This window comes from Aptenodytes patagonicus, chromosome 2 (assembly GCF_965638725.1).
Source record: "Aptenodytes patagonicus chromosome 2, bAptPat1.pri.cur, whole genome shotgun sequence".
Classification (NCBI taxonomy): domain Eukaryota; kingdom Metazoa; phylum Chordata; class Aves; order Sphenisciformes; family Spheniscidae; genus Aptenodytes; species Aptenodytes patagonicus.
In genome coordinates, this window is record NC_134950.1 from 168,206,550 (window position 1) to 168,229,852 (window position 23,303).

General features: G+C 39.5%; 1 protein-coding gene across 11 annotated transcripts in view; it reads left to right on the forward strand.

The window, feature by feature from the left end:
• ADCYAP1R1 (ADCYAP receptor type I) overlaps window positions 1–23,303 on the forward strand; it is a 150,394-nt gene that overhangs the window by 125,038 nt on the left and 2,053 nt on the right. For 2 of the 11 annotated variants that reach the window (XM_076332024.1, XM_076332023.1), the window contains 4 exons: window positions 9,319–9,372; window positions 12,247–12,330; window positions 18,247–18,376; window positions 18,589–18,630. The exons of 1 other annotated variant lie outside the window; for it this stretch is intronic. In XM_076332024.1, coding sequence (XP_076188139.1) covers window positions 9,319–9,372; window positions 12,247–12,330; window positions 18,247–18,376; window positions 18,589–18,630 — 310 coding nt within the window. Of the gene's footprint in view, window positions 1–2,657; window positions 2,700–9,318; window positions 9,373–12,246; window positions 12,331–18,246; window positions 18,377–18,588; window positions 18,631–23,303 lie in introns of all 11 variants that reach the window. 8 more of the 11 variants (XM_076332025.1, XM_076332027.1, XM_076332026.1 and 5 more) reach the window with 5 other exon arrangements.

A 23,303-nucleotide genomic window follows, 5' to 3' on the forward strand; every position in this document is an offset into this window, starting at 1 on the left:
TATTTGCGCACACATGTCCCGTAAAAAGAGAGCTGTTGTAACGAAGAAAAAAGATAGATCATAGTATGGTTATGTCACCATATTGAAATCTCTGCGGCATTTAGACTGTGGTCCATATTAAGCATTTTCCATGTCCTATTTTGCTGTTTCAAACTAAAACATCATCCCATCAGACCAAATTCTCCATCCAGATCTTTATTCCACAACACATTTAAGTACTTTGCCTTTAATACATGAGACAGATCAGTTGTGGTCGAGGAAGGATGTTCAGCCTGTTTCTGAAGGAAATATCACATGATATCTGCAGTGGTGATTGAGATTTACTCTGGTATCAATCTTCCACTCTTTGGAATAACCTTTTAGCTAGGATTTCCATCATCAAAAAAAGAAAATAAAACACCCCACAAAAATTTGGTTATTGATTTTGAGTAGGATTTATTTTCTTATATGTATGGTGCATGTTTATGTTCAGGCCCTTTTAATGATTATTTTTATTAGGAAAATCTGCCTCCAGTTCTATTTTATAGACACTATGGTCATGGTTCTGCAAATCACTTAAGCCTGTATTTGGCTTCAAAAGCCTTGGGGATGGGCTTAAATTCAAAGATTAATTATATATTGTTACCACTGCGCACTCATTATTAAAAATTCCCACTACTGAAGTTAGCTGCGAGCTATGACAGGAACACGAGAAGAGTGCGCTACTGGGGAACTAATGCTGAATTAACATGGCGTAGCCACTAGAGATTTTAAGACTTGCTTTAAAAAAAAAAAAAAACAACAACACAATAATTTGTATAATTTGCAGCACAATAATGACTGCTTTATCCCCATAAAATTCAGACTTTCTCTCTAAATAACCTTTCTGATGATAATTGTATGCAATAGCCTTTGCCTTTAGGCTGACAAAAACTTGGAAACATGTGGCTAACTCCTAACAACTGTCTGCAGTAGTCAAATGCTTTAGTGGTTGTAAACTCCCATTTTATCAACTCGTATCTTCAGTCATTCATTACCAGTCTCATGCCTAATCGATCTTTCCTCACGCATTTAATTCCCCCTCAATGCTGCCTGCATGCTGCTGATCCCATTTCAGACTGAATGGCTCAAAATATGTCAGATTCTGAGAGAACAATAACTCCATCCTTCTTTTACTGATGTTTTAGATAGAAACTCCTCCTTATGGCTGAAATGATTGGGGGCTAGAATCATCAAAAATATCTAAGCAGCTGAGGTAGGAATTAAAAAGGAAATAGAAGCTACCCTTTCTAATGTTCATTTTAATTTTATGATTTTTTTTTTTTTTTTCTGAGAACCTTAAGCAGCTTCCATACTTCCTCCCGGTAGTCATCATAATCATTATTTACTTTTTAGTGTTAGGAGTAAACTGCCAAAGGCATAAAAAAGACATAACTGTTTCTTGAACCATGTTCCGGTTTCAGTTAATCTTGTGTCAGTCCTGAATAATTCCAGCAAATTAAGGATCAAACCAAAGCAAGTCCAGTAATACAAATGCAATAGATTTTTATCTGAGTGAGTTGTTCTGAGATCCTCAGGTGCTGGAGCAGCATAAAGTGATACCGATTGTGTTCCTAGTGTAATTAAGACAACTATCTGCGTAGTTCAGACAGGTTTCTTGCCCCATCTGGTGAATGAATTGCATAAACAACTGTAATGTGCCACGATCATGGACATGGCATGCTTAATCCTATAGTACAAATGACAATGTCTTGTATTTGTACCTGTACATTCATTCCAGTTAGATTTTACTTAACATGCTTCGAAACAGAAAGCACTGCCTGTTTTTTAGCAATCTCCAGTTGCACAGTTTGTAAATTTTTTGAAGAAGTAGTAGATTATTTAGGGACACTGTTAGACCATATGCTCAAAGCCAAGTAGCACCACATCAGATGCCCATGAATCCAATGTGCACTCACAGTTCTGGGGACTGGCAACACATATTCACAACCCTCCTGTGGCTGGCTCAGCACACTGCGTCACATCAGGCCCACATTATTTGCATGGATTTTCATACATCAGTCCCTTGTCTGGAATTTTAGGAAACAGATAATAGATTGATCTGTCAAGGCTTCACTGTTTTTCCCATGAGAAATCCAGCCAATAGTGTGTAACATGGTATGTCAGAATCTGCTTTCAGGCATCCTGGGTTTGGTCAAGTTGCAGAGAGAGTACATTCACCTCCCAAAAAAACCCATATTCCTACAGAAATGCCTACACAAAGCTTAAATCCACATTATTATTTTCATGAGCATTGTTGCATTACCGAAAGAGTCATTATAGACAGAAGATCATCTAACAGTATCACTACCATAAACCACTACAGTATTTAAGTAGGTATGCATGATGTAGATGCATGCTGGAATAACCCTTAAGATTAAAAAGGCCCACACATTTCCATCAAGTCTTTGCTTATTCATTCATTTTCGAGGATCAAACACATTTAACTGAAAAAGCTTTTGTTTTTTTTTATTTCCAGTTTATCATGAATAGTATAATTTGGGAGGGGGAAGCTTGTTTCTGCTTTTGCTTTAACAGATTCTTCATAAATTTTGTATCACATGTTGAAAACTCAATGAAAAGAAAATAAACCCCACATATATCTAGCTAATTCAGGTCTACGTCATTCCTCCAATCAGCATCTTGCTGGAAAGAAAGGAGAAACATGGCATATATCATAGGTAGGTATGATTTTACATATGGTGCAACCTAGAGGGTTAGGGCAGGAGAAGCAATGTTGTAACACAAATGTTTTGGTAAACAACACTCCTCTGCAGTTCACCTACAAAGTCACTGGACACTCAATGATTCATTCTGCTACCGCTTTGTCTTGCTGCAAGTGCTCAGACTGCCAGCATTAATAATTATCGACAGGGTCTTCATGCCAAAAGTCTCATTTTTGACAAGAAAATGGCAGATGTTTGATGAACGGTATATTCTTTAGCATGGCACTTTAATATCTTAACCCCAGGTACTATCAGTTGAGTGCTGGAATGCCCATCAACCCAGCAATGAAAGGAACTCCTGTCCCTGGGCTAATCCTTGTCTGTCACAAGAAAATACAGTGGAAAACATAGACAATGATCATTTGGTGTCAGTGCATGATCAGCAAGGACCTAGTTCTCATTTCTAAGAAATGTTAGGAGAGTAGAGGTTTGCTACTTTGATTGACACTAATTCTTGATGGATTTATTTAATGCTCTAGAGAAAATGTTCACATTCACAACTACTATACTTTTCATTTACATTTCCCAAGACAAATTATTATTTTGGGTATTGGTTTGAGGGTTTTTTGGTTTCTGTTTTGGGGGTTTTTTTGGGGGTGTGTGTGTTAATTTGTGCCAAATCTTTTCAGGTAGGGATTGGAAAATATTGAGTGTACTCCTTAGGAATGTAAGTTCATGTAGGCTATGTACCATAATTAGCAAGAATATAATTACACAGGGATTTATTTATTTTCAGATAAAGTAATTGAAAACCCTATTCTGCTTTGATTATCCATCTATAGATTTGCTGTGGTCTCAACGACTGTAAAATCAAAGAGCACAGAATATTTAGTGTGTTTACAATGTTCCTGTGAGCTGTCATTCCTGTTGAACAGCTGAGGGTATGATGCACAGAAGGGGCTACTCAAAATCCCCCCCGGTGCCTGTGACAGGTAGAGGAACATGAACATACATCTTTGGTTGTCAAATCTAGCTTCCTAACCTAAACACTGTCCTTTCATCCGGTATGCATCTTTTACATTCTTACAGTGATGATGAGATCAGACCTAAAACTATATCCACCTTGAAAGTGGTTTTGTTATTTCATGGGCCACTTGCCAGAGAGATGTTCCAGAAGAGCAAATCAATACTTTTAAAGGAAATTCCAATATCGATTTCCAATGATATACAAGTGCTTTACTGTAGCTTTGACAGGCTCAGATTTTGAAATCATTGATCAAAACTTGTTTCTTGTGTTTACAAGACCATCTGTGATGAATGCAATGTTAAAAAGTGCTCTGCTTCTGTTATTTTGAAATCCTTAGAAAGTGGTTAGAGTGCAAGTCCATTGTGCCTTGGCCTGCACAGGTGATGTCTGTATGATGGAGGCTGACTCCTGTTATTTTCTATTTTGAAGTAGTAATGAAAAATAGGATGACTTTGTCTTTAAGCACTATTTGTGCACATTGCTGTAAGGTATTTTTATGGGCAATTTTATGGTTTCAATGGATATATGGACAGAGGAAAGGATACAACACTGATTTATGTGATGAACTAGCTGACTTTTTTGAAATCTGCCTAAGTTTCATGCTTAACAATTCTCTAATGGTGACTTAAAATTGCCACTTGACTCCATGCTCTGTGGCAGCCTTAGAGAACGAGATTGTGTCCTAAATGAGCAAAGCACAGACTTTTTTCCCCATCTGTTACAAAAGCAAGCCACAGACTCAGAAAGAGCGTGTTTGCATTAAAAGAGAAGCCACTAATAGGTGGTCCTTCTGCAGAAAGATCAAGGAGGTGTGCAGGTTAGTGAGGGAGAGAACAATGCCACGTTGTATTCAACAGTGTGGTTCTCTATAGAAATGTTCCTTCCATTTTTTTAAGAAGAAACAGTAATGCAAAGCTTGATGCGCTCTCAACAGTTCTGTCAAGGGTCGGATTAACCCGAACAGCTCCGTTTTTGAGGAGGTTTAGGCACAAAAAAAGGCTAAATAGTGTCTTATGAATTCCCATTGAAATGTTAGTAGTATATATCTGGATATTTCAGACCTAAATGTCTTTCAAAACCAGTACCTAAAACATCATGGCTTGATTGCCATAACTGGTATGAAACAGCACTCATAACATCTGAAGGCTCAAGCCAGCGCGATTTATATATATATGTTTGCATCTGTGCTTGTGTACCTGTGTAAATATAGGTCTTTACCTACACGTGTACTGTCTGAAATGCTATATATATCTAAAATTGTTCCAGCATTGCTTTTTAAAAGACCACAAATACTTTAACAATGAGCACAATATAAAGCTTCTTACTTTAATGTGAAACTGACTACACTTAGCTAAATTCTCTGTAATATTGTAACTTCTGCCACAGATTCAAGTTTACTGATCAGCAAAAATAAGGTAGCCTTCCTGAAGAAAATGGGGTACAGACCTCAACTGTGTTTCTAAAATCACTGCACTTCATCAAAGTGAATAACCTAATTTTGATCTGTATTGATAAACTTCAGTTGTCATGGAGATCAGCAGGATAGAGAACATCCAGTGCCTAAGGCCATGCATCTTTACGAATTACCCATGGGTTTGGGTGCAGTGTTGTATCCTTTGTCAAGGTAGCTTACTTACTGGGAAAGATAATGGTTCTGGAGATTCAGATAATTTTTCAGAAACCTCAAGTTGAGAGTTAACTTCGAAGCATCCAAATTAGACCATGCGGGCTGTTTTCCCTTTCCCCCCCGCATTGCTCATAGCTAAGTTTGCTGTTCTGAATGCATTGTTAGGCTAAAAGAGATAGATCTGGAATTTTATTTGTCCCCAAATCAGTTTGCACCTTTGTTTCTTTGAATCGGTTACTTAGTGTAAAGATAAACCTGGAGTTGAGGCAACTGGTCATGCAGCAGTTGTTGCGAGACTGCAGACAATGGGGAATAATTCTGACATCTCTGATCTTGAACGTGCTTTCAACTTACATCAAAGCTTGATGCACACCAGCATCCATGGTCTTCCATCTCCTTTTTGCTACCATTCACATTTTTGCCTCTACCATATGAGAACAAAAGGAGTTTAATTTCCCCTCAGTGTCTCTGCTTCTCCTTGCCATTGATTTCTTGTGTCTCACTTCAGCGGCTAACATGCTTCACATCCAGTGGTTTTAGTTTTATGTCTGAAGAATTATTAGGATGTACTCCAAGAAATTACATAGAGCCTTAGAGCCTGAGGTATGGAAGGGGCAAGAAAGATGGTGCTGTCGCAGTGCAGAAGGTTTTTTGATCTGGAAGGGTGAACTTCTCACGAGGGTCTTGTAATTAATACTGTGCATAAAAGGAACTGTGTGGTGCCAAATGGATAATTGGTTAATTGCCCAGGAACAAATTCTTCCTGACTTGGAGAGTACAAGAGAGTACAAGTACAAGTACAACACAGAGGCCACCAGGTTACAATGGCTTAATATTGAATTAAGTCTCAATGAAGGTGGCTTAAACAAATGTATACTGCCTCAAGATTGGACCAAAGCAAAGTTGAGCATATGGTTCACATCATAGTCTTAGTACCTCATTTGCTGTTCACCTGTGTCATTACTGAGAGATTTCCAAACTGTAATTCCTCTTACCTATTTCCAATGAAAACACTGGAGTTGTTCAGCTGACTAAATGTCTGCAAGCCCAGGCCTTTTCAACAAAGGCAGCATTCTCCTTTTTCATGAAGGAGGGTTATAGAGATGGCTTGAAACTTGGATCATTGTCTGCGGGGATATCTTATAACATGTAAGACAGACGAGGCAAAACAATGTAACTGAAGCTTCAGAGCTGCAAATTATATAAACTCAGTGTAGCTATACCGATGCTGAGCTTTGCCAGCTGACAGGATTAAGACCTGTCTATAATGCTTGAAAATCCACTTCTTGTGGCAGACTGTGACAATAAGTACTCTGTGGGTTTTGCTCATTTGTTTGTTTTAAGGACAATGAGCTAATCACATTCTCGGATATTTTGTGTCTGGATTTGGACATACGTATTCTTCATTTCAAACAGTAAACCTATATTCAAAACCATTTAAGAATCTCATTTGGTGTGGTACATTTTTCTCACTTAACATGCTATTGTCTTCTACACTACAGTTATGTTACTGCACCTCCATCAGAATTATTCCATAATGCATGACATTAGTCTATGCTCTGGAGTCAGTGAGAATAATCTAGCTTGTTAAAATAGGATCTCTAGAGTTAATATGGAGGAAGGATCAGGACATGTAACCTTGAAGCTACAGTTCATTTAAAGACTGTTTTTGATGGAAATATTCTGCTCTCTATTACCAGCTTTCTTCTCTAGAGCACAGCTAAATATTAAGCTTTATCTCTTTATTATTTGATCTCTGATGGCTTTCTCCATCCTTGTATGTCCACCCTATAGAAGTTAGCAAAGCCAAGAATGAACAGTGTAGAGATGATTTTTGGCTCTCTTTGACCTTTCTGTTTCATCTTCAAGCCTCAGTTCTGCACAAAGGTCAGAATTATTGGACAAAAAGTTCCAGTTCAAATTCATATTTGTTAAACATTCATTTTCAGCCTCAGCTATAGTCTGCAAGCAGTAATCCAGCTTCAGCCTCTGGAGAGGTGGTGGTGGTTTCCTCACAGACGTGCTGTTTCTGTGTCAAATTATTGTTGTAATTACCATGCTAGCTTTCAGTTACAATAGCTTAAATCTAACTTTGGTGGAATTAAAAGTACACTCATGTAAAGTGTATAGAGGACATTGAATGTTCTCTATAATCTGAGAGCTTTGAAATCTGTAGAAGACCCTCATGAGGTTTCCTATATATGTCCTAGTTTTTAGCTTGAAGTTAATTGACTTTACAAGTTCATAGACACAAACAAATGCAAGTCTTCTTTATGTTCCTCCAAATCACTGACAAAAAAAAAAGCAATCCACTGATCTGTGTAAGACACACCTACACAAAACAGTGAAGAGAAACAAAGCTGACCTCTCACATGTTAAACCAAGGCAAGTGCCCTAAAAGGTAGAGACCGAAAAAGTCAGATGAAAGAAAACTACTACCACCCATTAAAGTCAACTGATTTTAATGTGTTTTGGACAAGGACTGTAAAGAAGACCTCACACTTTCTCTTTTTTTTCCAACCTGTTTTCAGATTATTCCCAGGTGCCAGAAGATGATCCTGGAATACCTCAGACCCTTTAGAGAGCTCAGGGGAAAGTGTTTTCGGTTTGGTGGTGTTAGCAGTAAAAAGTAGAGCTATAGGTAACAAGACTAAGCCTTTGACAAAGGGTGACTAGACTAAGACTTTTGGACTTGTTTTCAATTGAAAAGCAGAGAAACAGAGTTGCCTTTTTTATGAAGAGCACAACAGTGGTTGTACTTTTAGCAAGACGGCATGGGATGCGCCTGATTTAATAAGATAATCATGCTGGGTTCCTTCCACAGTCAGTACAGATCTATTCAGTCCAGAGAATAAAATCCGTGGTACAACTTATTTCATTCTAAACAAGATGTTTAAAACAGGTCAGATAAATCTCACTTAATGGCTTGTTTCTCACCACTAACTGCAAAGCTAGCATGGGTCGACAAGGTAAAAGGCACACACCTATATTGTAAACTTCGAAAATTAGATGAGATGGAACTAAATAACGACTTTGCTGAGAAGCACCCGTGCTTATTCTCTGTCTGGATGAGAGGAGTGAATGAGTCCACTTCCATACAGTGGATCAGGGCCCGCAGTCACTGCGGCAGGATGGAATTGTATAGTCTGTTTTCTGCTCACAGAACAAGTTCAGTATTCCAAACTGTTTATATCTGATTTGTAAGTCCAAGGTTTTTGTAACTGTAGTTGGTGTTTTGGCCAGGAAACAAGCCTAGCTTCAGGGAATTCTTAGCTATCGAGTAGCAAGGAAAAGAAATCCCCCAACCTATAAAAATATCAGCTCTAGGTAAGTAGGCATGTAGCATAAATAATAGATGGTATGGCTCAATTTTTCAAGTTTTTTTTCTCTCTCTCCCATACAATCTTTCTACTTTCACTTTGGTTAACCTTTTGCTGTATTTTCAGTACTTTATTTCATTGATTTGTTTCTACATTCCTCCTATTACTACATGGTTGCCAATCTTATTTGTAGTGAGGTTACATAGAATTACTTGAGCAGGGTGCACAAAGATTCTTGATGAGGCACAGTTTTAATTTGCATGAATCAAATTCTACCTTTATTGTGTTTCCCAAAGGATTCCCCGTCAGCATATTTAGAGACAACCCACAAACTCTGTCATTCCCTGTGTGCTATTAATGACCTAAACCCAGAATCCGATCTTTTTCATTATGGATCTACATGGCCTTGGTAATAGAGCATAACTTCATTCCCCTGAATTGGCATGCTCATTTGACTTCTCTTAAGCACCTCTGAGAAACCTACAAAGTCTTTAGAACTGAATTGCAACTACCTTTGCCTCAAATTTGTGTACTCTCTCATTTGCATTAACTTGCCAGACATCCAAGGTGTTCAGTCTGACAAGATGGTCTTCAGCCACATCATACATCACTCATTTAATCCTGGGAATGTTTAACTTTTTCTTTCCCCTTCCACCCTAGCACCCTCCCTCTTCCTCCCAGATGCAGCTGCAGTCCATGCACAGGACACATGCGGTGAGAGTCAGCTTGTTTGCCTTTAGCTGTCTAAAGTCTCGTATTTAATCTAAGCAGTCTAGTCGTCGTCTATAGTCAAACTGAGAGACCAGGGCACCTCCGTAAGACAATGCATCCCGTATGTCTTAGACGCCTCTGTTACACAGGTCAGCTCAGCCTCTGGAAGTGCCTGTTTCTCGCCATGATTGACTGAGTTAAAGGTGATAGTTCAGTTTAAATTTGTCTTAGATTCATATAGTTAGATGTGACCAACTCCATTCTGTGTGTGCCTACAGAGATCTGAGGATCCTGCTTTAATTAATGTAATGTTTTGATATCCATAATCTCATTTATATTAATTTTCTCTTATTTAGCTATTTTTTCGTCCTTCCCATTTCTTTCTGGTTCCTGCCTCCTCTGTCTCTTCTCTCTTTCTCCCTTTCCTTCCACCAATGTTTCTATTTTGAGAATAAATAAGTACATAAATAAATAAAGTTTTTTAAAAAGTGGAGGGAAAAAAAAGGAAGAAAACTATCAATTCTGTATTCTAAAGATTTTGGGTCACTTTACAATATCTAACATGAGAGAGATGATTTTACCTAAGTTAGATAGGATGGCATAAAAAATTCTAACAGCACTAAAATATTAATGTTTTCCTAAGAAATGCTAGCAAAGTTTTCCATCACAAGCCCATGTGTAAAGGTCCCCCCGTTGGGTGGGGAGCAGTAGTTAATTCGTAGATACTATTTTCAAAATCAAGTCTGTCGTTTTTGATAATTCTAGCAAATATCAAGTGTTGTCATGTTAGTTCTACCCGCTAGAAAAACCTATGATGAAAATCAATCCTTACCAAATAAAACGGGGCCTAGGCAGTAAAGGAAACAGGGGTGGCGATATTTTTTTCCAGATTACCACGGCAACATTAAGCATGTCATTGAAGAACACAATCCCTTACAACACCCCATGACTGAGAGTTTTCCAAGTGATTATTGATTTTTAGATGTTTCATTTTCAAGTTATGTACTTTAAAATACCCTCATAAGCACTGCTTTTCAACACATGCTGAGCAGCCCTCTTGTGGTAAAATTGGTCTGATAAAATGTGTTTCAGATCAGGTGATCAAAAAATGTGCGAGACACTCAAAATCCATAGCCACTTCTGAAAGTCTCAGCTATAGTAAAAAGGAACTATCTCTAAAACTGCCCTCCTTGGTTTTGACCAGTTTTAGCTGACAATTAATGCACAACTCAGCCCTGTGAAGAGCAGAGGTGGTGCAAAATTTTATCGCAGAGGTGATACTGTGAAAAGAACCATAATTTTCATTTACTTCCTTAGCATCATCCAAGAAATGACATTCATTTTGCAAGTGAAAACATGTTTACTATTTCTATTTGCTGCATGTGTGCACGCCACGATACTGTATTCTTTCCAGTTCTTATGCTATAATCTTTAATAACAACACAGCTGTCAGGTTTTGATTACCCAAAAGGAAACAAAACATAACAAAACAAAAATCTAGTAAAAGGGATTGGCTTAAAGGAGTTCACAGGAGGGAGAAATTTCACCTGTTTTCAATTCATTCTATTTAACTGTTCGGCTTATAAACTGCATCTTCCATCTATGGCTAGGTGAACACAAATCAGAGACTGTGCATATTAGCAGAGCAACAGAAACAGAGTTTGATTTGTTTGAATAAAGTTGGATGTTTGCCTTGTACGCTATTGCTTTAAAAAATCATCATATTATCTTCTATAGTCAACGGAGATTTAGCCAGGGTAGTCAGTGGTGTTCGGTGTGCTGTTCATCCCATCCTAAAGTGGACATGTAAAATAGGTCAGATATACCCTGACCAATAAATGTGTATTTCTTTCTTGGCTCTGTTGATTCTCAAGGGAACAAGGATGTGCAGTTTACTTAGACTTCTATACTGTAAATATCCAACCTTCCCTGAGGTGAATCCCACCAAAACAACCATGTGTTGAAAACAAAACAAAACAAAACAATCTCCCCTTGAAAGTCAACAAGAAATGACTATTTTCAGTTCTCATGTGTTTCAGCCTACCATAACAGATACAAACCCTCTACCCCTCAGATCCCTCAAAACGCCTTCCCATGTAGTTTCAGATTACCCTTCTTGACAGCTGATTTGAATTAGCCTCTCTCTAGCTGGTTGTAAATGTAAACACCCCATTCTCTATAGCAGCTCTTTCTAGAATACAACATGTCGAGATCATGGTCCTGGCCCGTAGCATATGTTCTTGCTGCTTTTATGACCGCACCCGTCTTAGTGTGTGTGTGTGACAAAAACCAAACAGTACCTCTGAATTACCAGTCTGACATGCAGTTTCCATACTGAACTCCCCTCCCCAGGCACCAAGGAATCTGGATGAAAAAGTGCTTTGGTGTCCCAGCTAGTACTCTTCACTAAAAAGAAGGGATCCACACTACCTTGGGTACTTACACATGAAAATGAGGAACATCTGATCCAACTTCATCTTAGATTAATCTCCATCTTACAAGTTTATGTTACTATTTAATTGTTCTCCACAAGCGTGCAGTCAACTTTCATTTAATATATTGTTCTGTTACCCTCTGTACAATACCAGACTGCAAAGGTCATCAGTATTTTGGATGTGTAACGCTGCCCACCTGCCTCCAGGTTGTTCAATCTTTGGTTTGTCTGTGAATCAACACATCACAATTGCCAGCGACAGTCCGTGCATTTTAATTTTTTTGTTTATTTTTGCTTCAGTCAAGCAGCTGGTTTGTGCTGTAATGTCATTCTGTCATGTCCGCTTTCCATCTTTGTGACGTGTCTCATGAAATATGTTGAAAGTGACCTACCTTGGCCTGTTCACAATATGCTGAAAAAAATGCTAATCTTGTCATATTTAGCAGCTGCGTTCAGAAATGCTACTGTAAGCCTAAGAGGGCTAACCAGCACTCTTGCAAGATGTCAGAACTATCAACCATTACCCTGTAAGTGTACGCAATCCTGTGACATTAATGTGTTTGTATGACGCATGTTGCAAGTAAATGAATGGATATTAGCAGAGGGGTAGTAACCAGAGAGCAAGCATCCATTTAGTTCTTGTTGCATGTAGAATTTTTTGTTGTTGTTCTGTGCTTTTGCTGATGCACCACGATCAAGGATTTTAAGGTTATTTTTTAAAAAAATTGTAATTATCACTGATGCTATTTATGGTTTTGCATAGTGTCTATATAGAAACTATTAATAGTTACTCTTCATTATACAGCAAAGAGGTGAGCGCTGGTCATACTGAGAGTAAATGTTTCACCTGAAAGTTTGTTATAACAACAGGGGCAGGGCAGGATTGAGTGAATCAGACTCTCAGCTGGTGTAAAATAACTTATGTCCATTGAACTGAGTGAAGTTGTGTTAGTGTGCAGCCAGGGGTGAGGAAAGGCTAAGGTTAACCTAATATCAAAATATTATGTGTCTAGTCAGAAGTCTTTGTCAAAGATTTGCCTATGGAAACAAATGACTATGAGGCATCTAGAAAAGTGAATAAATGCCATTTAGTCTAGAGACCTGAATTAATCATTTTCTCATAGTGCACCTCACTCTCGGTTATTTGTACAAGAAGCCCACAGGATTCCTTCAGGAGGTGTACCTTTCAGAAATCTACAATATTTTTCCTGATGAACTTTCCCCTGAATTTCACAGCAGTGTTATGAGTGCAAATCAACACTCTCAGAGATGTCCTGCCACACAGACCCAACAGTCCAACATTTTGCTGAAGAATACTTGGTGTCTTTGACACCATTAAGGAAAAAAGGTTGTTTTGTAACTTATAGCTGCATATTTTGTTACGTTTTTTAGCTAGAAAAAAACATTTAAAACATAAAAATAAAATTTCTCTGTGATTTTAAATCTCCTCAAGGTATTTAAGAAATAGAGCAATGAAGATGCTCAAAAGATTCAGTCAACAGACTGACATTGTGCAAAAGCAGATAGAAGAAATAGAGAATAGAAGAACAGTCAGCAGGTCCATATTCCACGTTGAGAGAAGCTTGACGTCTAAGAACAGTTAGGTACAACTAGGACCTACATTTAGGAGGAGATAGTTTGAAATATGAAGTTCACTACTTAATCTACAACCTGATGCAGCATAGACTTCATGTTGGGCCTTTGCAGAGAAACAAATCTCACATTAAGGAAGTGCAGTGTTTCAGAAAGATGGCAGACTGACAACTCTCTAAGGTGAAATCCTCTACCTAGTCAATGGCAAGAAGAGTTTAGCCTAAACAGGAGCACGGAAAAACTCTGTACACTTCCAACATAATTAAACCTTTTTTTGTGTGTTAAAATATGAAAGTCTCAGTAAGCTTCCACTGCTTTTCAAGTCCTTAGTCTGAAGATGTGATTTATGCATGGGAAAATTAAAAAGCTGTAGTCAATTACTGTGTTTAGGTGTTACCTCAGGTCTTTGAAAGTGATCCTACAGACCCAGTTAAGCTTTTGGAAAAGACAGGTATCTGTCAGGGAGATTTCTGAGGTTCCTGAAAGTCATGTTAACTGTATTTAGCATCCTCTTGGTAAAATAGATACTTTGGTTTATCAAACATGAGCTATATTAAACATTTCATCACTAATGACATCCTGTATCTTCATGGTTTGCTCTTTATCCTTCTATTTGAAATATTGTCATGGTTATTTTTTGTACATATTCATCACTGAGTTACAGCCAAAGAGATGGGATTCCTCTAATCTAAACTTACCAAGCCTACAGTGCAGCAATTTATATGACAAACTCAGTCCAGATTCCCTTTGTAGTCAATGGAGAGACTTAGGGTGTGATAAGGCCTTCCTTAGGGACGAATGATTCCTCCTTGTGCGGAAGTGCCTGTTACTCTTCATTGACAATAGAGGGAATGTAGGCGTGGAGTTAATTTAACTAAACATAGATGTCATTGTTGCAGATATAACTTTAAGCTAGTCAATATATACATCAATAGATGTATTCAGTACACACCCATGGGGTTTACAACAGGAGTCCCCTTTTCTTAAAGAGGCATCTATAGCAGGCAAGAACTATGCCTTAAAAGTGCATTTTTCTCTGCATCGACTTTAGAGACATTATGTTAATAATTTCGATATAGATATATCTACAGTATGTCTGTCCAAACCTCGGTGAGATGAATGTTGTTCTACATGACTACCACAGACCTTGATGTCTTCACTGCAAAAGTTTATATTTGATCAATTTAATTTCACTTAAGTCTCAGCATTTAAACTGAACAATTCTCTTACTTTGAAGAGGCAGGACTAAATAGCAAAACAACAGCTACATAGTCTTTCTTCAAAGGCTATGGTTTGAAGATCTTTTGCTTCTTTTGACAGTCTGTGATATTTTGTCTCAAAAAAGTCGGGTGGTGAGAATCTCTAAGACCAAGGCAACAAACTCTTTGCCAGAGCGAAAGTTATTCTGTATTTTATCTTTACCTTAATAGCACACAGTATCATCTGTGAAATCTTCTGTAAGTTACAACGGCTTTTTTGAGCTACACAACATTGCAATTAGTCCAACAGAAGCAGCTCCAGTCCCAGCAGAAATGGCACAAGACACATCTTCAGTGCAGTGGAGATACGTGGAACTGGTGGGAGAGTAAGCTCTAAGCTACAGTTTTCACCTCTGTCTCAGAGACAGAAAAAAGAATTCCTTACACAATTGCTTCTGGAGCTTCAGGTCCCTTGATGTAGAGGACCCATGTTTTCTGATGGCCTCCTTCGTTCATTCCAAATGGCATCATCACGTATCCAGCTCAGCAAGCAGTTCTTACAGTTGTATCTGCAGGTTCCGAATCAAGAGATATGTCTTTGTTACATCCCATTCACAGAAGTTGGAAGAACCTATTTAGACCATTTAGAACACATTGGTCCTTGATGTCTATTGCACAGTTGCTCAAAATAGGGGTTTTTTTTTCATCTGATGTACAGTTACTGTGTTTGTTCAGATCACAGTATTAATTTGACTTCTAGAAACCCGTTTCAAAATTTGCAATAGGAACACACTGGAACATTCAGTAGAAATCACTGGAAATTCTACTCAGCAATGCAATGTGATGTGTATTTTCATTTCCAATTCACGTTATGTCCTATGTAATATCCACAGACACTTCAGCAGTCTCCTTAATGCGTGTGGGTGTGCAATGGAAAAATAAAGACATGGTTCCTTCAGGTACTGCTCAAAGTTAGGCAACCTTTCTACTTTCTATTCCTTTTACTATAAAGATGTCTTTCCATAATTCAATAGAGGAGTGAGGAAAAACAGAGGACACCACTACCTGCGTCTTTTTGTACTAACACTTTATGGAAAGGCCACACTCATAGCCATGCTATTGGAGAAAATATTATGTTTAAGCCGTTTTTAAGGAAAATAACAGCTGAAAAATAGAATGTCAGCCTCAATCAAAATTGAAATACAATTTGCTTTTTTATAAAGTAACCTTAAGACGTTCCTCTACCTGTTGGAATGTAAACAAGGTTTTTGCTAAACCTTTTGGAGAACATCTCTCTTCTAAACAGCCAGTTTAAGCCCAACTGAGTGATTATTGTCCTCAAAACTTTGGGATCCATCCCCTGAGTTTCTTGCTTGTCTGAAAGAGTGTGGGAAGAAAAGAGGATGAGTATCTTTGGCTGTTACACTCCTGAGAATTTTGTTGTATTCTTTAACATCTTCATTTCACCCTTGCACATAAACTTACATGTCTCACAGGTGCTGCCTTAAATCTTCTTTCTTCCTAACGCTCTTGAAAAAACACAATTCATCATCATCTACAGTCATTAGTAACCTCTCAAGTTTTTCTTATAAAGTCTTCTTTTCCTCCTTATAGATCTTAATCATCTATAAACTTCAGAATGTGTTACTTCTTATATTTCGTGTATTTTCTTTCTGACTTTTATGAAAATATTGAAGACAGTGTCTCAAATAAGTTGATGATGACATTATATTTCAATATCCTACAAACTAATTGTATGATTAATCAGATAATTAATGCCAGAAAACTGACAATAGAAAAAGTCTTCCTCCGCATCTTTCCCAAAATTAATCTCCTATGACTGTGGTGAGATACAACATACTAATAGACAATTCTAGTCTGACTTTTAAATCAAAATAACATTTATCCTTTTGTTGTTGTTGTCATTAATTCTGAATATAAAGGGTAACAAATTTTGAGAGATGATACTTCTTTGTCCAGTTTACTACCTTAATTTGATTTTTTTTTTTTAATTCCATGTCTAGTTTAAGACACTTACGTTCTTTACATCCTTTTTTGTTTATGGAGATAGTATTATTCTACAATCTTTTCCACAATGTTTCTGTTCCTCTTCATTAATCTGATTACATGTGCATAGAGAAAAAGGACGAGCAGGGACCTTGAAAGGTCTTTTAGTCCGTTACACTGGGTCACTCCTGTATTGCTTACTTTTTCTAGAGATCATCAAAGTTGGATACTCTGTATTCTCTTCATCAACCTGTCCCAAGGTTGTTCCTCTCCTGTTACAAAACTTTTGGTCAGTGTCTAACTTGATAATTCGCAAGAACTGCGTCCTCTGGTTTGTGGGGTCTTTCACCAAGACTTGAGAGTTGGTGTGCATCAGCCTAATGAAGCATGTGTGTTTAGTACAATCTCAAGGCAAGGGTTGTGACGTGTTTATCACCGTTAGTGCACAAAGTATGACTGAGGGACACCAGCAATGAACCGATGTCCCATTTCCAGTTTAGTATTGGATATAACAGCGTATGTTCACAGAGTTCTTGGAGACGTAGTAATTAAGTCGTCACTTTCAGTAAGACAAACGCCTCATTTTGGGGATATTGTTGAGCATGTATTAGCAAATTCAAACGTGTCTGTAATATGCCATATAGATATAAGCACAGTGAACATTTGAATTTGAAAAAGTATGCAGCTCTTCCAAAACTCTTTATGGCTTTTTAGCTTCTTTTGTCCTCCATCTACCTCCTTAACTTACCTGAAGGAAATCAGTCATATTTTTTCCCCTTTGAAAATGTCCTGGAGGTTACTTTAGACCACTTTGTTTGTAATAAAGCACTTGCCTTATTTTCAGATCAACATTTGCTTACTCTTAGGTCTTTTTTGCTGCTCAGTCAGCAAATGACACTGACCAAAACCGATGCATAAGTCTTGGCTGGACCCCTGTTTTTGGGGAATTTTATCCATACTCAGTTAAGTGCTTACAGGTACACACATTCATTTCCAGCTCTTTTGTTTATACCTACTGAGTTTGATTTCTCTCTAAAACGTCTTTATTCTGATGCAATGGAAATTAGTTACACCATGGAATTACACTTAGGTTTTCAACAGTATAAATGAGACCAAAATCAAGACCTTGAGGAATAGTCATGAGTATAAGAACATACAGGGGTTTTTTAGCTTTATTTGTATTGCTGTTTTGGAATTTTTTGCTATGCAGAAATAAATTCACACACACACACACACACACAAAAAGTGATTTCAAACATTCCACTGGGATTAAGCAATTGGGTGAGAGGTTTATTATTGTGTTATGATAGCAGTCTGAATCCCTTAGCAAGATTACCCTCCTCATGTTTGGCACGGTAGAAAAAATCCCTGCTTATAATAATGCAAATTAAAATAACAGTACAGAGTATTAAGCATTACTAATGTGCTATTATTGTAGCAGTGTGAAGAACTGGGAGCAAACTACAGCGTGTGTGAAATCACTGTTTGGGAACAAATGGGAATGTTGCATATTTGTTTGTATAATTATACAGTGTATGTATTTCCCAAAAGGGAGGCAACACAATATTTTGTTTTCTTCTTTAATTAAAGCACAAGTTGTTTATTACAAAGCTGCATTAAAGTTCTTTCACTCTGTTATAACAGGAGACTGGCTCGCTCTACACTACTGCTTATCCCCTTGTTTGGAATTCACTACACGGTGTTTGCTTTTTCTCCTGAAAATGTCAGTAAGCGGGAGAGACTAGTGTTTGAATTGGGACTGGGATCTTTCCAGGTGATTATACAGTGAATTCTGCTTTTGTTAAAAAGAAATCTCTATTCATTATAACTACTTTGCATGCACAGTTCTCAGACTGTGTGTTTATTTATGTATATGTTTTGTATACTAGGATTTTGGTTTTGTTTGTTTGTTTTAACTCCAGCTATTTTCTAGCATTTACTGAAGGAGTTGAATTACATTTTTTTTTTTCTCTCCCATTTACCTAGGGTTTTGTTGTTGCTGTTCTCTATTGTTTCTTGAATGGGGAGGTAAGACTTTTAATATTTAACCTCCCCCACCCACCATCCCCATCCCATTTCCTTGTGGGAGTAACTACTATTCTAATCCTTCACTGTAACTCATCATCTACCATATTCCCTAATACCTTAGGCTGAATCTCACATTGTCTCAGCAAAAGAAAGAGGATGTGTGATGTCTTTATTAAACCAAAACTTTGGCCTTGCCAGAGATGATGGCTCAGATTGATGCTCCCTAACAGAGGTAGGGACTGTACTGAGCTCTTTGGTTATGTCATCCCAGGTGCAGAAGTTTGCACTTGTCTTTGTTAGACTTCATACAGTTCTTGCTAGCCCACTCTTCCAGCCTGTTCAGTTCTCTCTGTAAGGTGGCTTTCCCTTCTGACATGTCCACCTCACCACCCAGATTGGTGTCATCAGCAAACTTGGTGAGGGTGTTTTCAATCCCACCATCCAGATCATTTATGAAGATGTGGAACAGTTATGAAGATGTTGAACAGTGTGAAGTCCAGTATCAACACCTGGAAGACCCCACTAGTGACAGGCTTCCAGCCTGAGTAAAAAACATTGTTCACCACCCTCTGAGTGTGACCTGTTAGCCAATTTTCTACCCATCTTGCAGACCACCCACCCAATCTATATCTTGCCAGTTTGCCTAGAAAAGGTTGTGGGAAAGTGCCAAACACTTTGCTGACGTCCAGGTAAACAACATTCACTGCTCTCCCCGTGTCAACAGAAAACATTATTTTGTTGTAGAAGATGATCAGGTTAGTCTGGCATGATTTGCCTTTGGTAAATCCTTGCTGGCTTTTCTCCATCACCTGCTTCATTTGGTTTGTGATAGTTTCCAGGTCTCATTCCATTATTTTCCCAGGGACTGAAGTAAAACTAATGAGCCTGTAGTTTCCTCATTCCTCTTTAGAATAGAATAGAATAGAATAGAATAGAATAGAATAGAATAGAATAGAATAGAATAGAATAGAATAGAATAGAATAGAATAGAACTGAACTGAACTGAATTGAACTGAACTTATTTTGGGCCCTTTTTGTAGATGGGTATGACATTTGCCCTCTTCCAGTCATCAGGGGCATCCCCTGATCTCCATGACTTTTCAAATATTATAGACAGTGGCCTTGAAACAGTCAGCCACTTCTCTAACACCTTGGGGTGGATTCCATCCGGTCCCATAGATTTATGTGGGTTGAGCCTCTGCAAGAGGCCATAGACCAGACCTTCCTCCATTACTGGTAAGTTGGCACATCTGTTGTCATAGCTACTTGATCCTTTGACCTGGAGTCCAGCTGCACCAGTAAAGACAGAGGCAAAAAAGCTACTGAGAACCTCTGCCTGGTCAGCATTATTAGGGACTAGTTTCCCTGTGCTGTTTAACAACTGGCCTATGTCTTCCCTGTGCTTCTGCTTACTGCTCGTGTATCTGAAGAAACCTTTCTTCTTGTTCTTGACTTTTTTGGCCATTTTCAGTTCTAGCTGAGCCTTAGCCTTCCTGACTGCATCTCTGCATGCCCTAGCAAGGTTCTTGTAGTCCTTGATGGGGTTTTGGCTGCCTTTCCATAGCCGGTATTCTGCTTTTTTTTGCTTTTAAGCAAAAGCTTATTGTTAAGACAGCTGGTCTCTTGTTCTGCCTTCTTCCTTTCCCTTTGTAGGGGATGAACTGTTCTTGTGCTTCCAGGAGGCTGTTCTTGAGCCTTCTTCCCAGCACTCACAAGCTTCTTTGCCCTCCATGGATGCTTCCCATGGAATCCCTTGCAGCTGGGCTCTGAGCATATGAAATTGGCTCTTCTAAAATCCAGGGTCTTTGTCCTACTAGTGGTCTTCAGTGTGCTCAGCACTACCTTAAACTGCACAATGTTATGATCACTGTATCCAAGGCTACCATTGGTAGTTAGTTATGTTGTCAAGTAAGCCTTCTTGGTTTGTGAGCAGTAAATCTAACAATCCGCTGTTCCTAGTCAGCACGTCCAGCATCTGTAGCAGGAAGCAATCCTGAATACATTCCAGGAACCTGATGGAGGACTTGTGTACCACTGTGTTGTTTTCCAAACAAATGTCTGGGTAATTTAAGTCACCATGAGAACTGGGTTCTGTTGGCCTGAGACTTCCTTAAGCACCTGAAGTAAGGTTTCGTCAGCTTCATCATCCTGACTGGGAGGTCAGTAACAGATACCTAACAAAAGATCCCCCTTGGTGGCAATTCCTCTAATCTTGATCCACAGGCATTCAATAGAACTTTTGTGGTCTCTATAACTCACCTCCATACACTCAAATTTCTGTTTTACATAAAGTGCAACTCCACCTCCTCTTCTTCCCTTCCTATCTTCCCAAAAGTGTTTGTAGCCATCCATTGTGGTCTTTCAGTCATGTGAGTTTTCCCACCAAGTTTCTGTGTTTTCTATAATATAATAACTCTCTGACTGGGCATGGAGCTCCAGTTTCTCCTGTTTGCTGCCCAGACTACACGCATTGGTATACAGAAACTTCAGGTGACTGGACTTAGGGTTCTTGCCTTTGGAGAGGGTTGGGGGAGCATTCCTCAATGCTCTGGAATAACCTGCTGCTTATGAATATGCAGATGTCACAGCTTTGGACACTACCCCCCGAGTTCATTAGTTTAAAGCACAATTCACTAAGTCAGCCAATCTGCTAGAGAAGATTCTCCTGCTTCTTCTAGGTAGGTGCATCCCATCTCTTCCCAATAGGCTGTATTCATTGAAGAATGTCCTATGACTGTAGAAAACAAAACCCTGGCAATGACATCGGCCATGAAGCCAGGTATAGATCTGCATGATGCATTGACTTCTGCCTGCACCCCTATCTCTGACTGGCAAGAGAGAGAAGATCACTTGGGTATCTGTCCCTTTCACTTGTACCTCCAGGGCTCTGAAGTCCTGCCTGATCTTGCCCAGGCTTTGCTTTACCGTGTCATTGGTGCCCACATGGAAAAGAAGTAGGAGATAGTAGCCTGTGCTTTTAACTAGTTGTGGCAATCTCTCTGTGACATCCTGGATCTGGGCTCCTCGCAAGCAGCAAACTTCACTTGACTGTATATCAGGCCGACAGACAGGTGCCTCAGTGCCTCTCAGCAGAGAGTCACCCACTACTAGCACTCGTTGCTTCCTTTTGCAGCTTTTACTATGTAAAGTACAGCTGCTAATACAGTTTCTCCCTGTGAATATTGCTCATTGGTTTTGTCTGCTGACAAGTCTTAGTAACTGTTGCTGGGTGGTACGTAAGAAGAAGGGGAGTGAAGTGATAACCTGTTCCCATGGGGTCACCAGAGACCATGGCACCTCCTTCTCCAAGGTGCTGTCTGTTCTCTGTTGAAGCTCTTTGTCTGGTAGTCATTGGAGGTTAGTGCCACAGGGCCCTAATATTTCTTCTTGCAAAGTCTCAAATAGTAGCCTATTCCTTGTTCACCCTCCCTGACACAGCATAGCCTGCTAACTTCCTCCTGCAGCTCCTCCACCTGCTGCCTGAATGACTCTACCAGAACCCACCTTGACCAGGTGGAGCTTCCACCCTCCTCCACCCAGGAGGGGGGTTCAGTCTTTCCATCCCTCTACCTGGACAGCAGCTTCCCTGATAGCAAGCTCTGTCTGGGTGGCTGCCTCCATTCTTCCCAGGCTAGCCTGGCTAGGTAGTTGATTCCTGTCTGCTGCAGAGCGCAGCTCTTGCCTGGTTTCTACCACCATGCTTCCAAAAACCTCAAAGCACTGCCTAATAAACCCTTCTAATTTCCTGGAGACCTCAAGCTGTCTGGTAGGCTTGCACAGCCACCAGCTAGCTCGAGTGACCATCAGGGCTGCAGCCTAAGCCTGCAGGTGAGCAGAGCAGGCAGCAGCCCAACAACTGGCAGAGTGCGCAGCCCTTCCTGCGTGAACTGTCGCACAAACTGCTGATGCCGCTCCCAACAGATGCCGTGCCCTGTTGCTGATGCCACTCCCAAGAGATGCCGTGCCCTGTTGCTGATGCCACTCCCAAGAGATGCCGTGCCCTGTTGCTGATGCTGCTCCCAACAGATCCTGTGCCCTGTTTGCACTCCTGGTCGGGCGCTTCCCAGGAGCTGGTTATATGCGGCTTCCCACGGTTTGACCTGGCCATGGGATAGCTGGCACCACTCAACTGTTGCCCTCTCCTCTCGTGAGACCTGACTCCTGCTGTCCGGTCCCTCCACACACACAGCCCATGAGTGTCAGGTGCCCAGAAACCCCCCTCAGACACGCCCTGGGTACCTTGCAAGCCTCACACTCCTCTCAGCACATGGCAACTGCTGCTGCCGCTAGCGTCAGCTTCCCACGTTTGTTTTTTCTTCTGATTCACCTGTTCTGATCTGCAAATTGAAATTCCCCTGCCTTTGTTTATCAGATTGAATACCTGAGATAATAGTTTTCTGAATTAATGGAAAAAGGCTCCCTCCTTAAGGCTGCCTTAAGAGGAATATATACAGTTCATCCGTTCTCTCCTCCACTGATGTACATCTATTGTGCAGTCCAACAGGAGAAGACTTCTCCTAAAATGACCTTCTTTTTTTCTTTTGGAGGAGAAGACTTCTCCTAAAATGACCTTCTTTTTTTTTCTTTTGGAGGAGGCTGAGACCATTTATTTCCACCAGTGTTAGTGCAGTAGGTGTTCTGTGCTTGTTCACATAGAGCGTGCAATAGGTGGT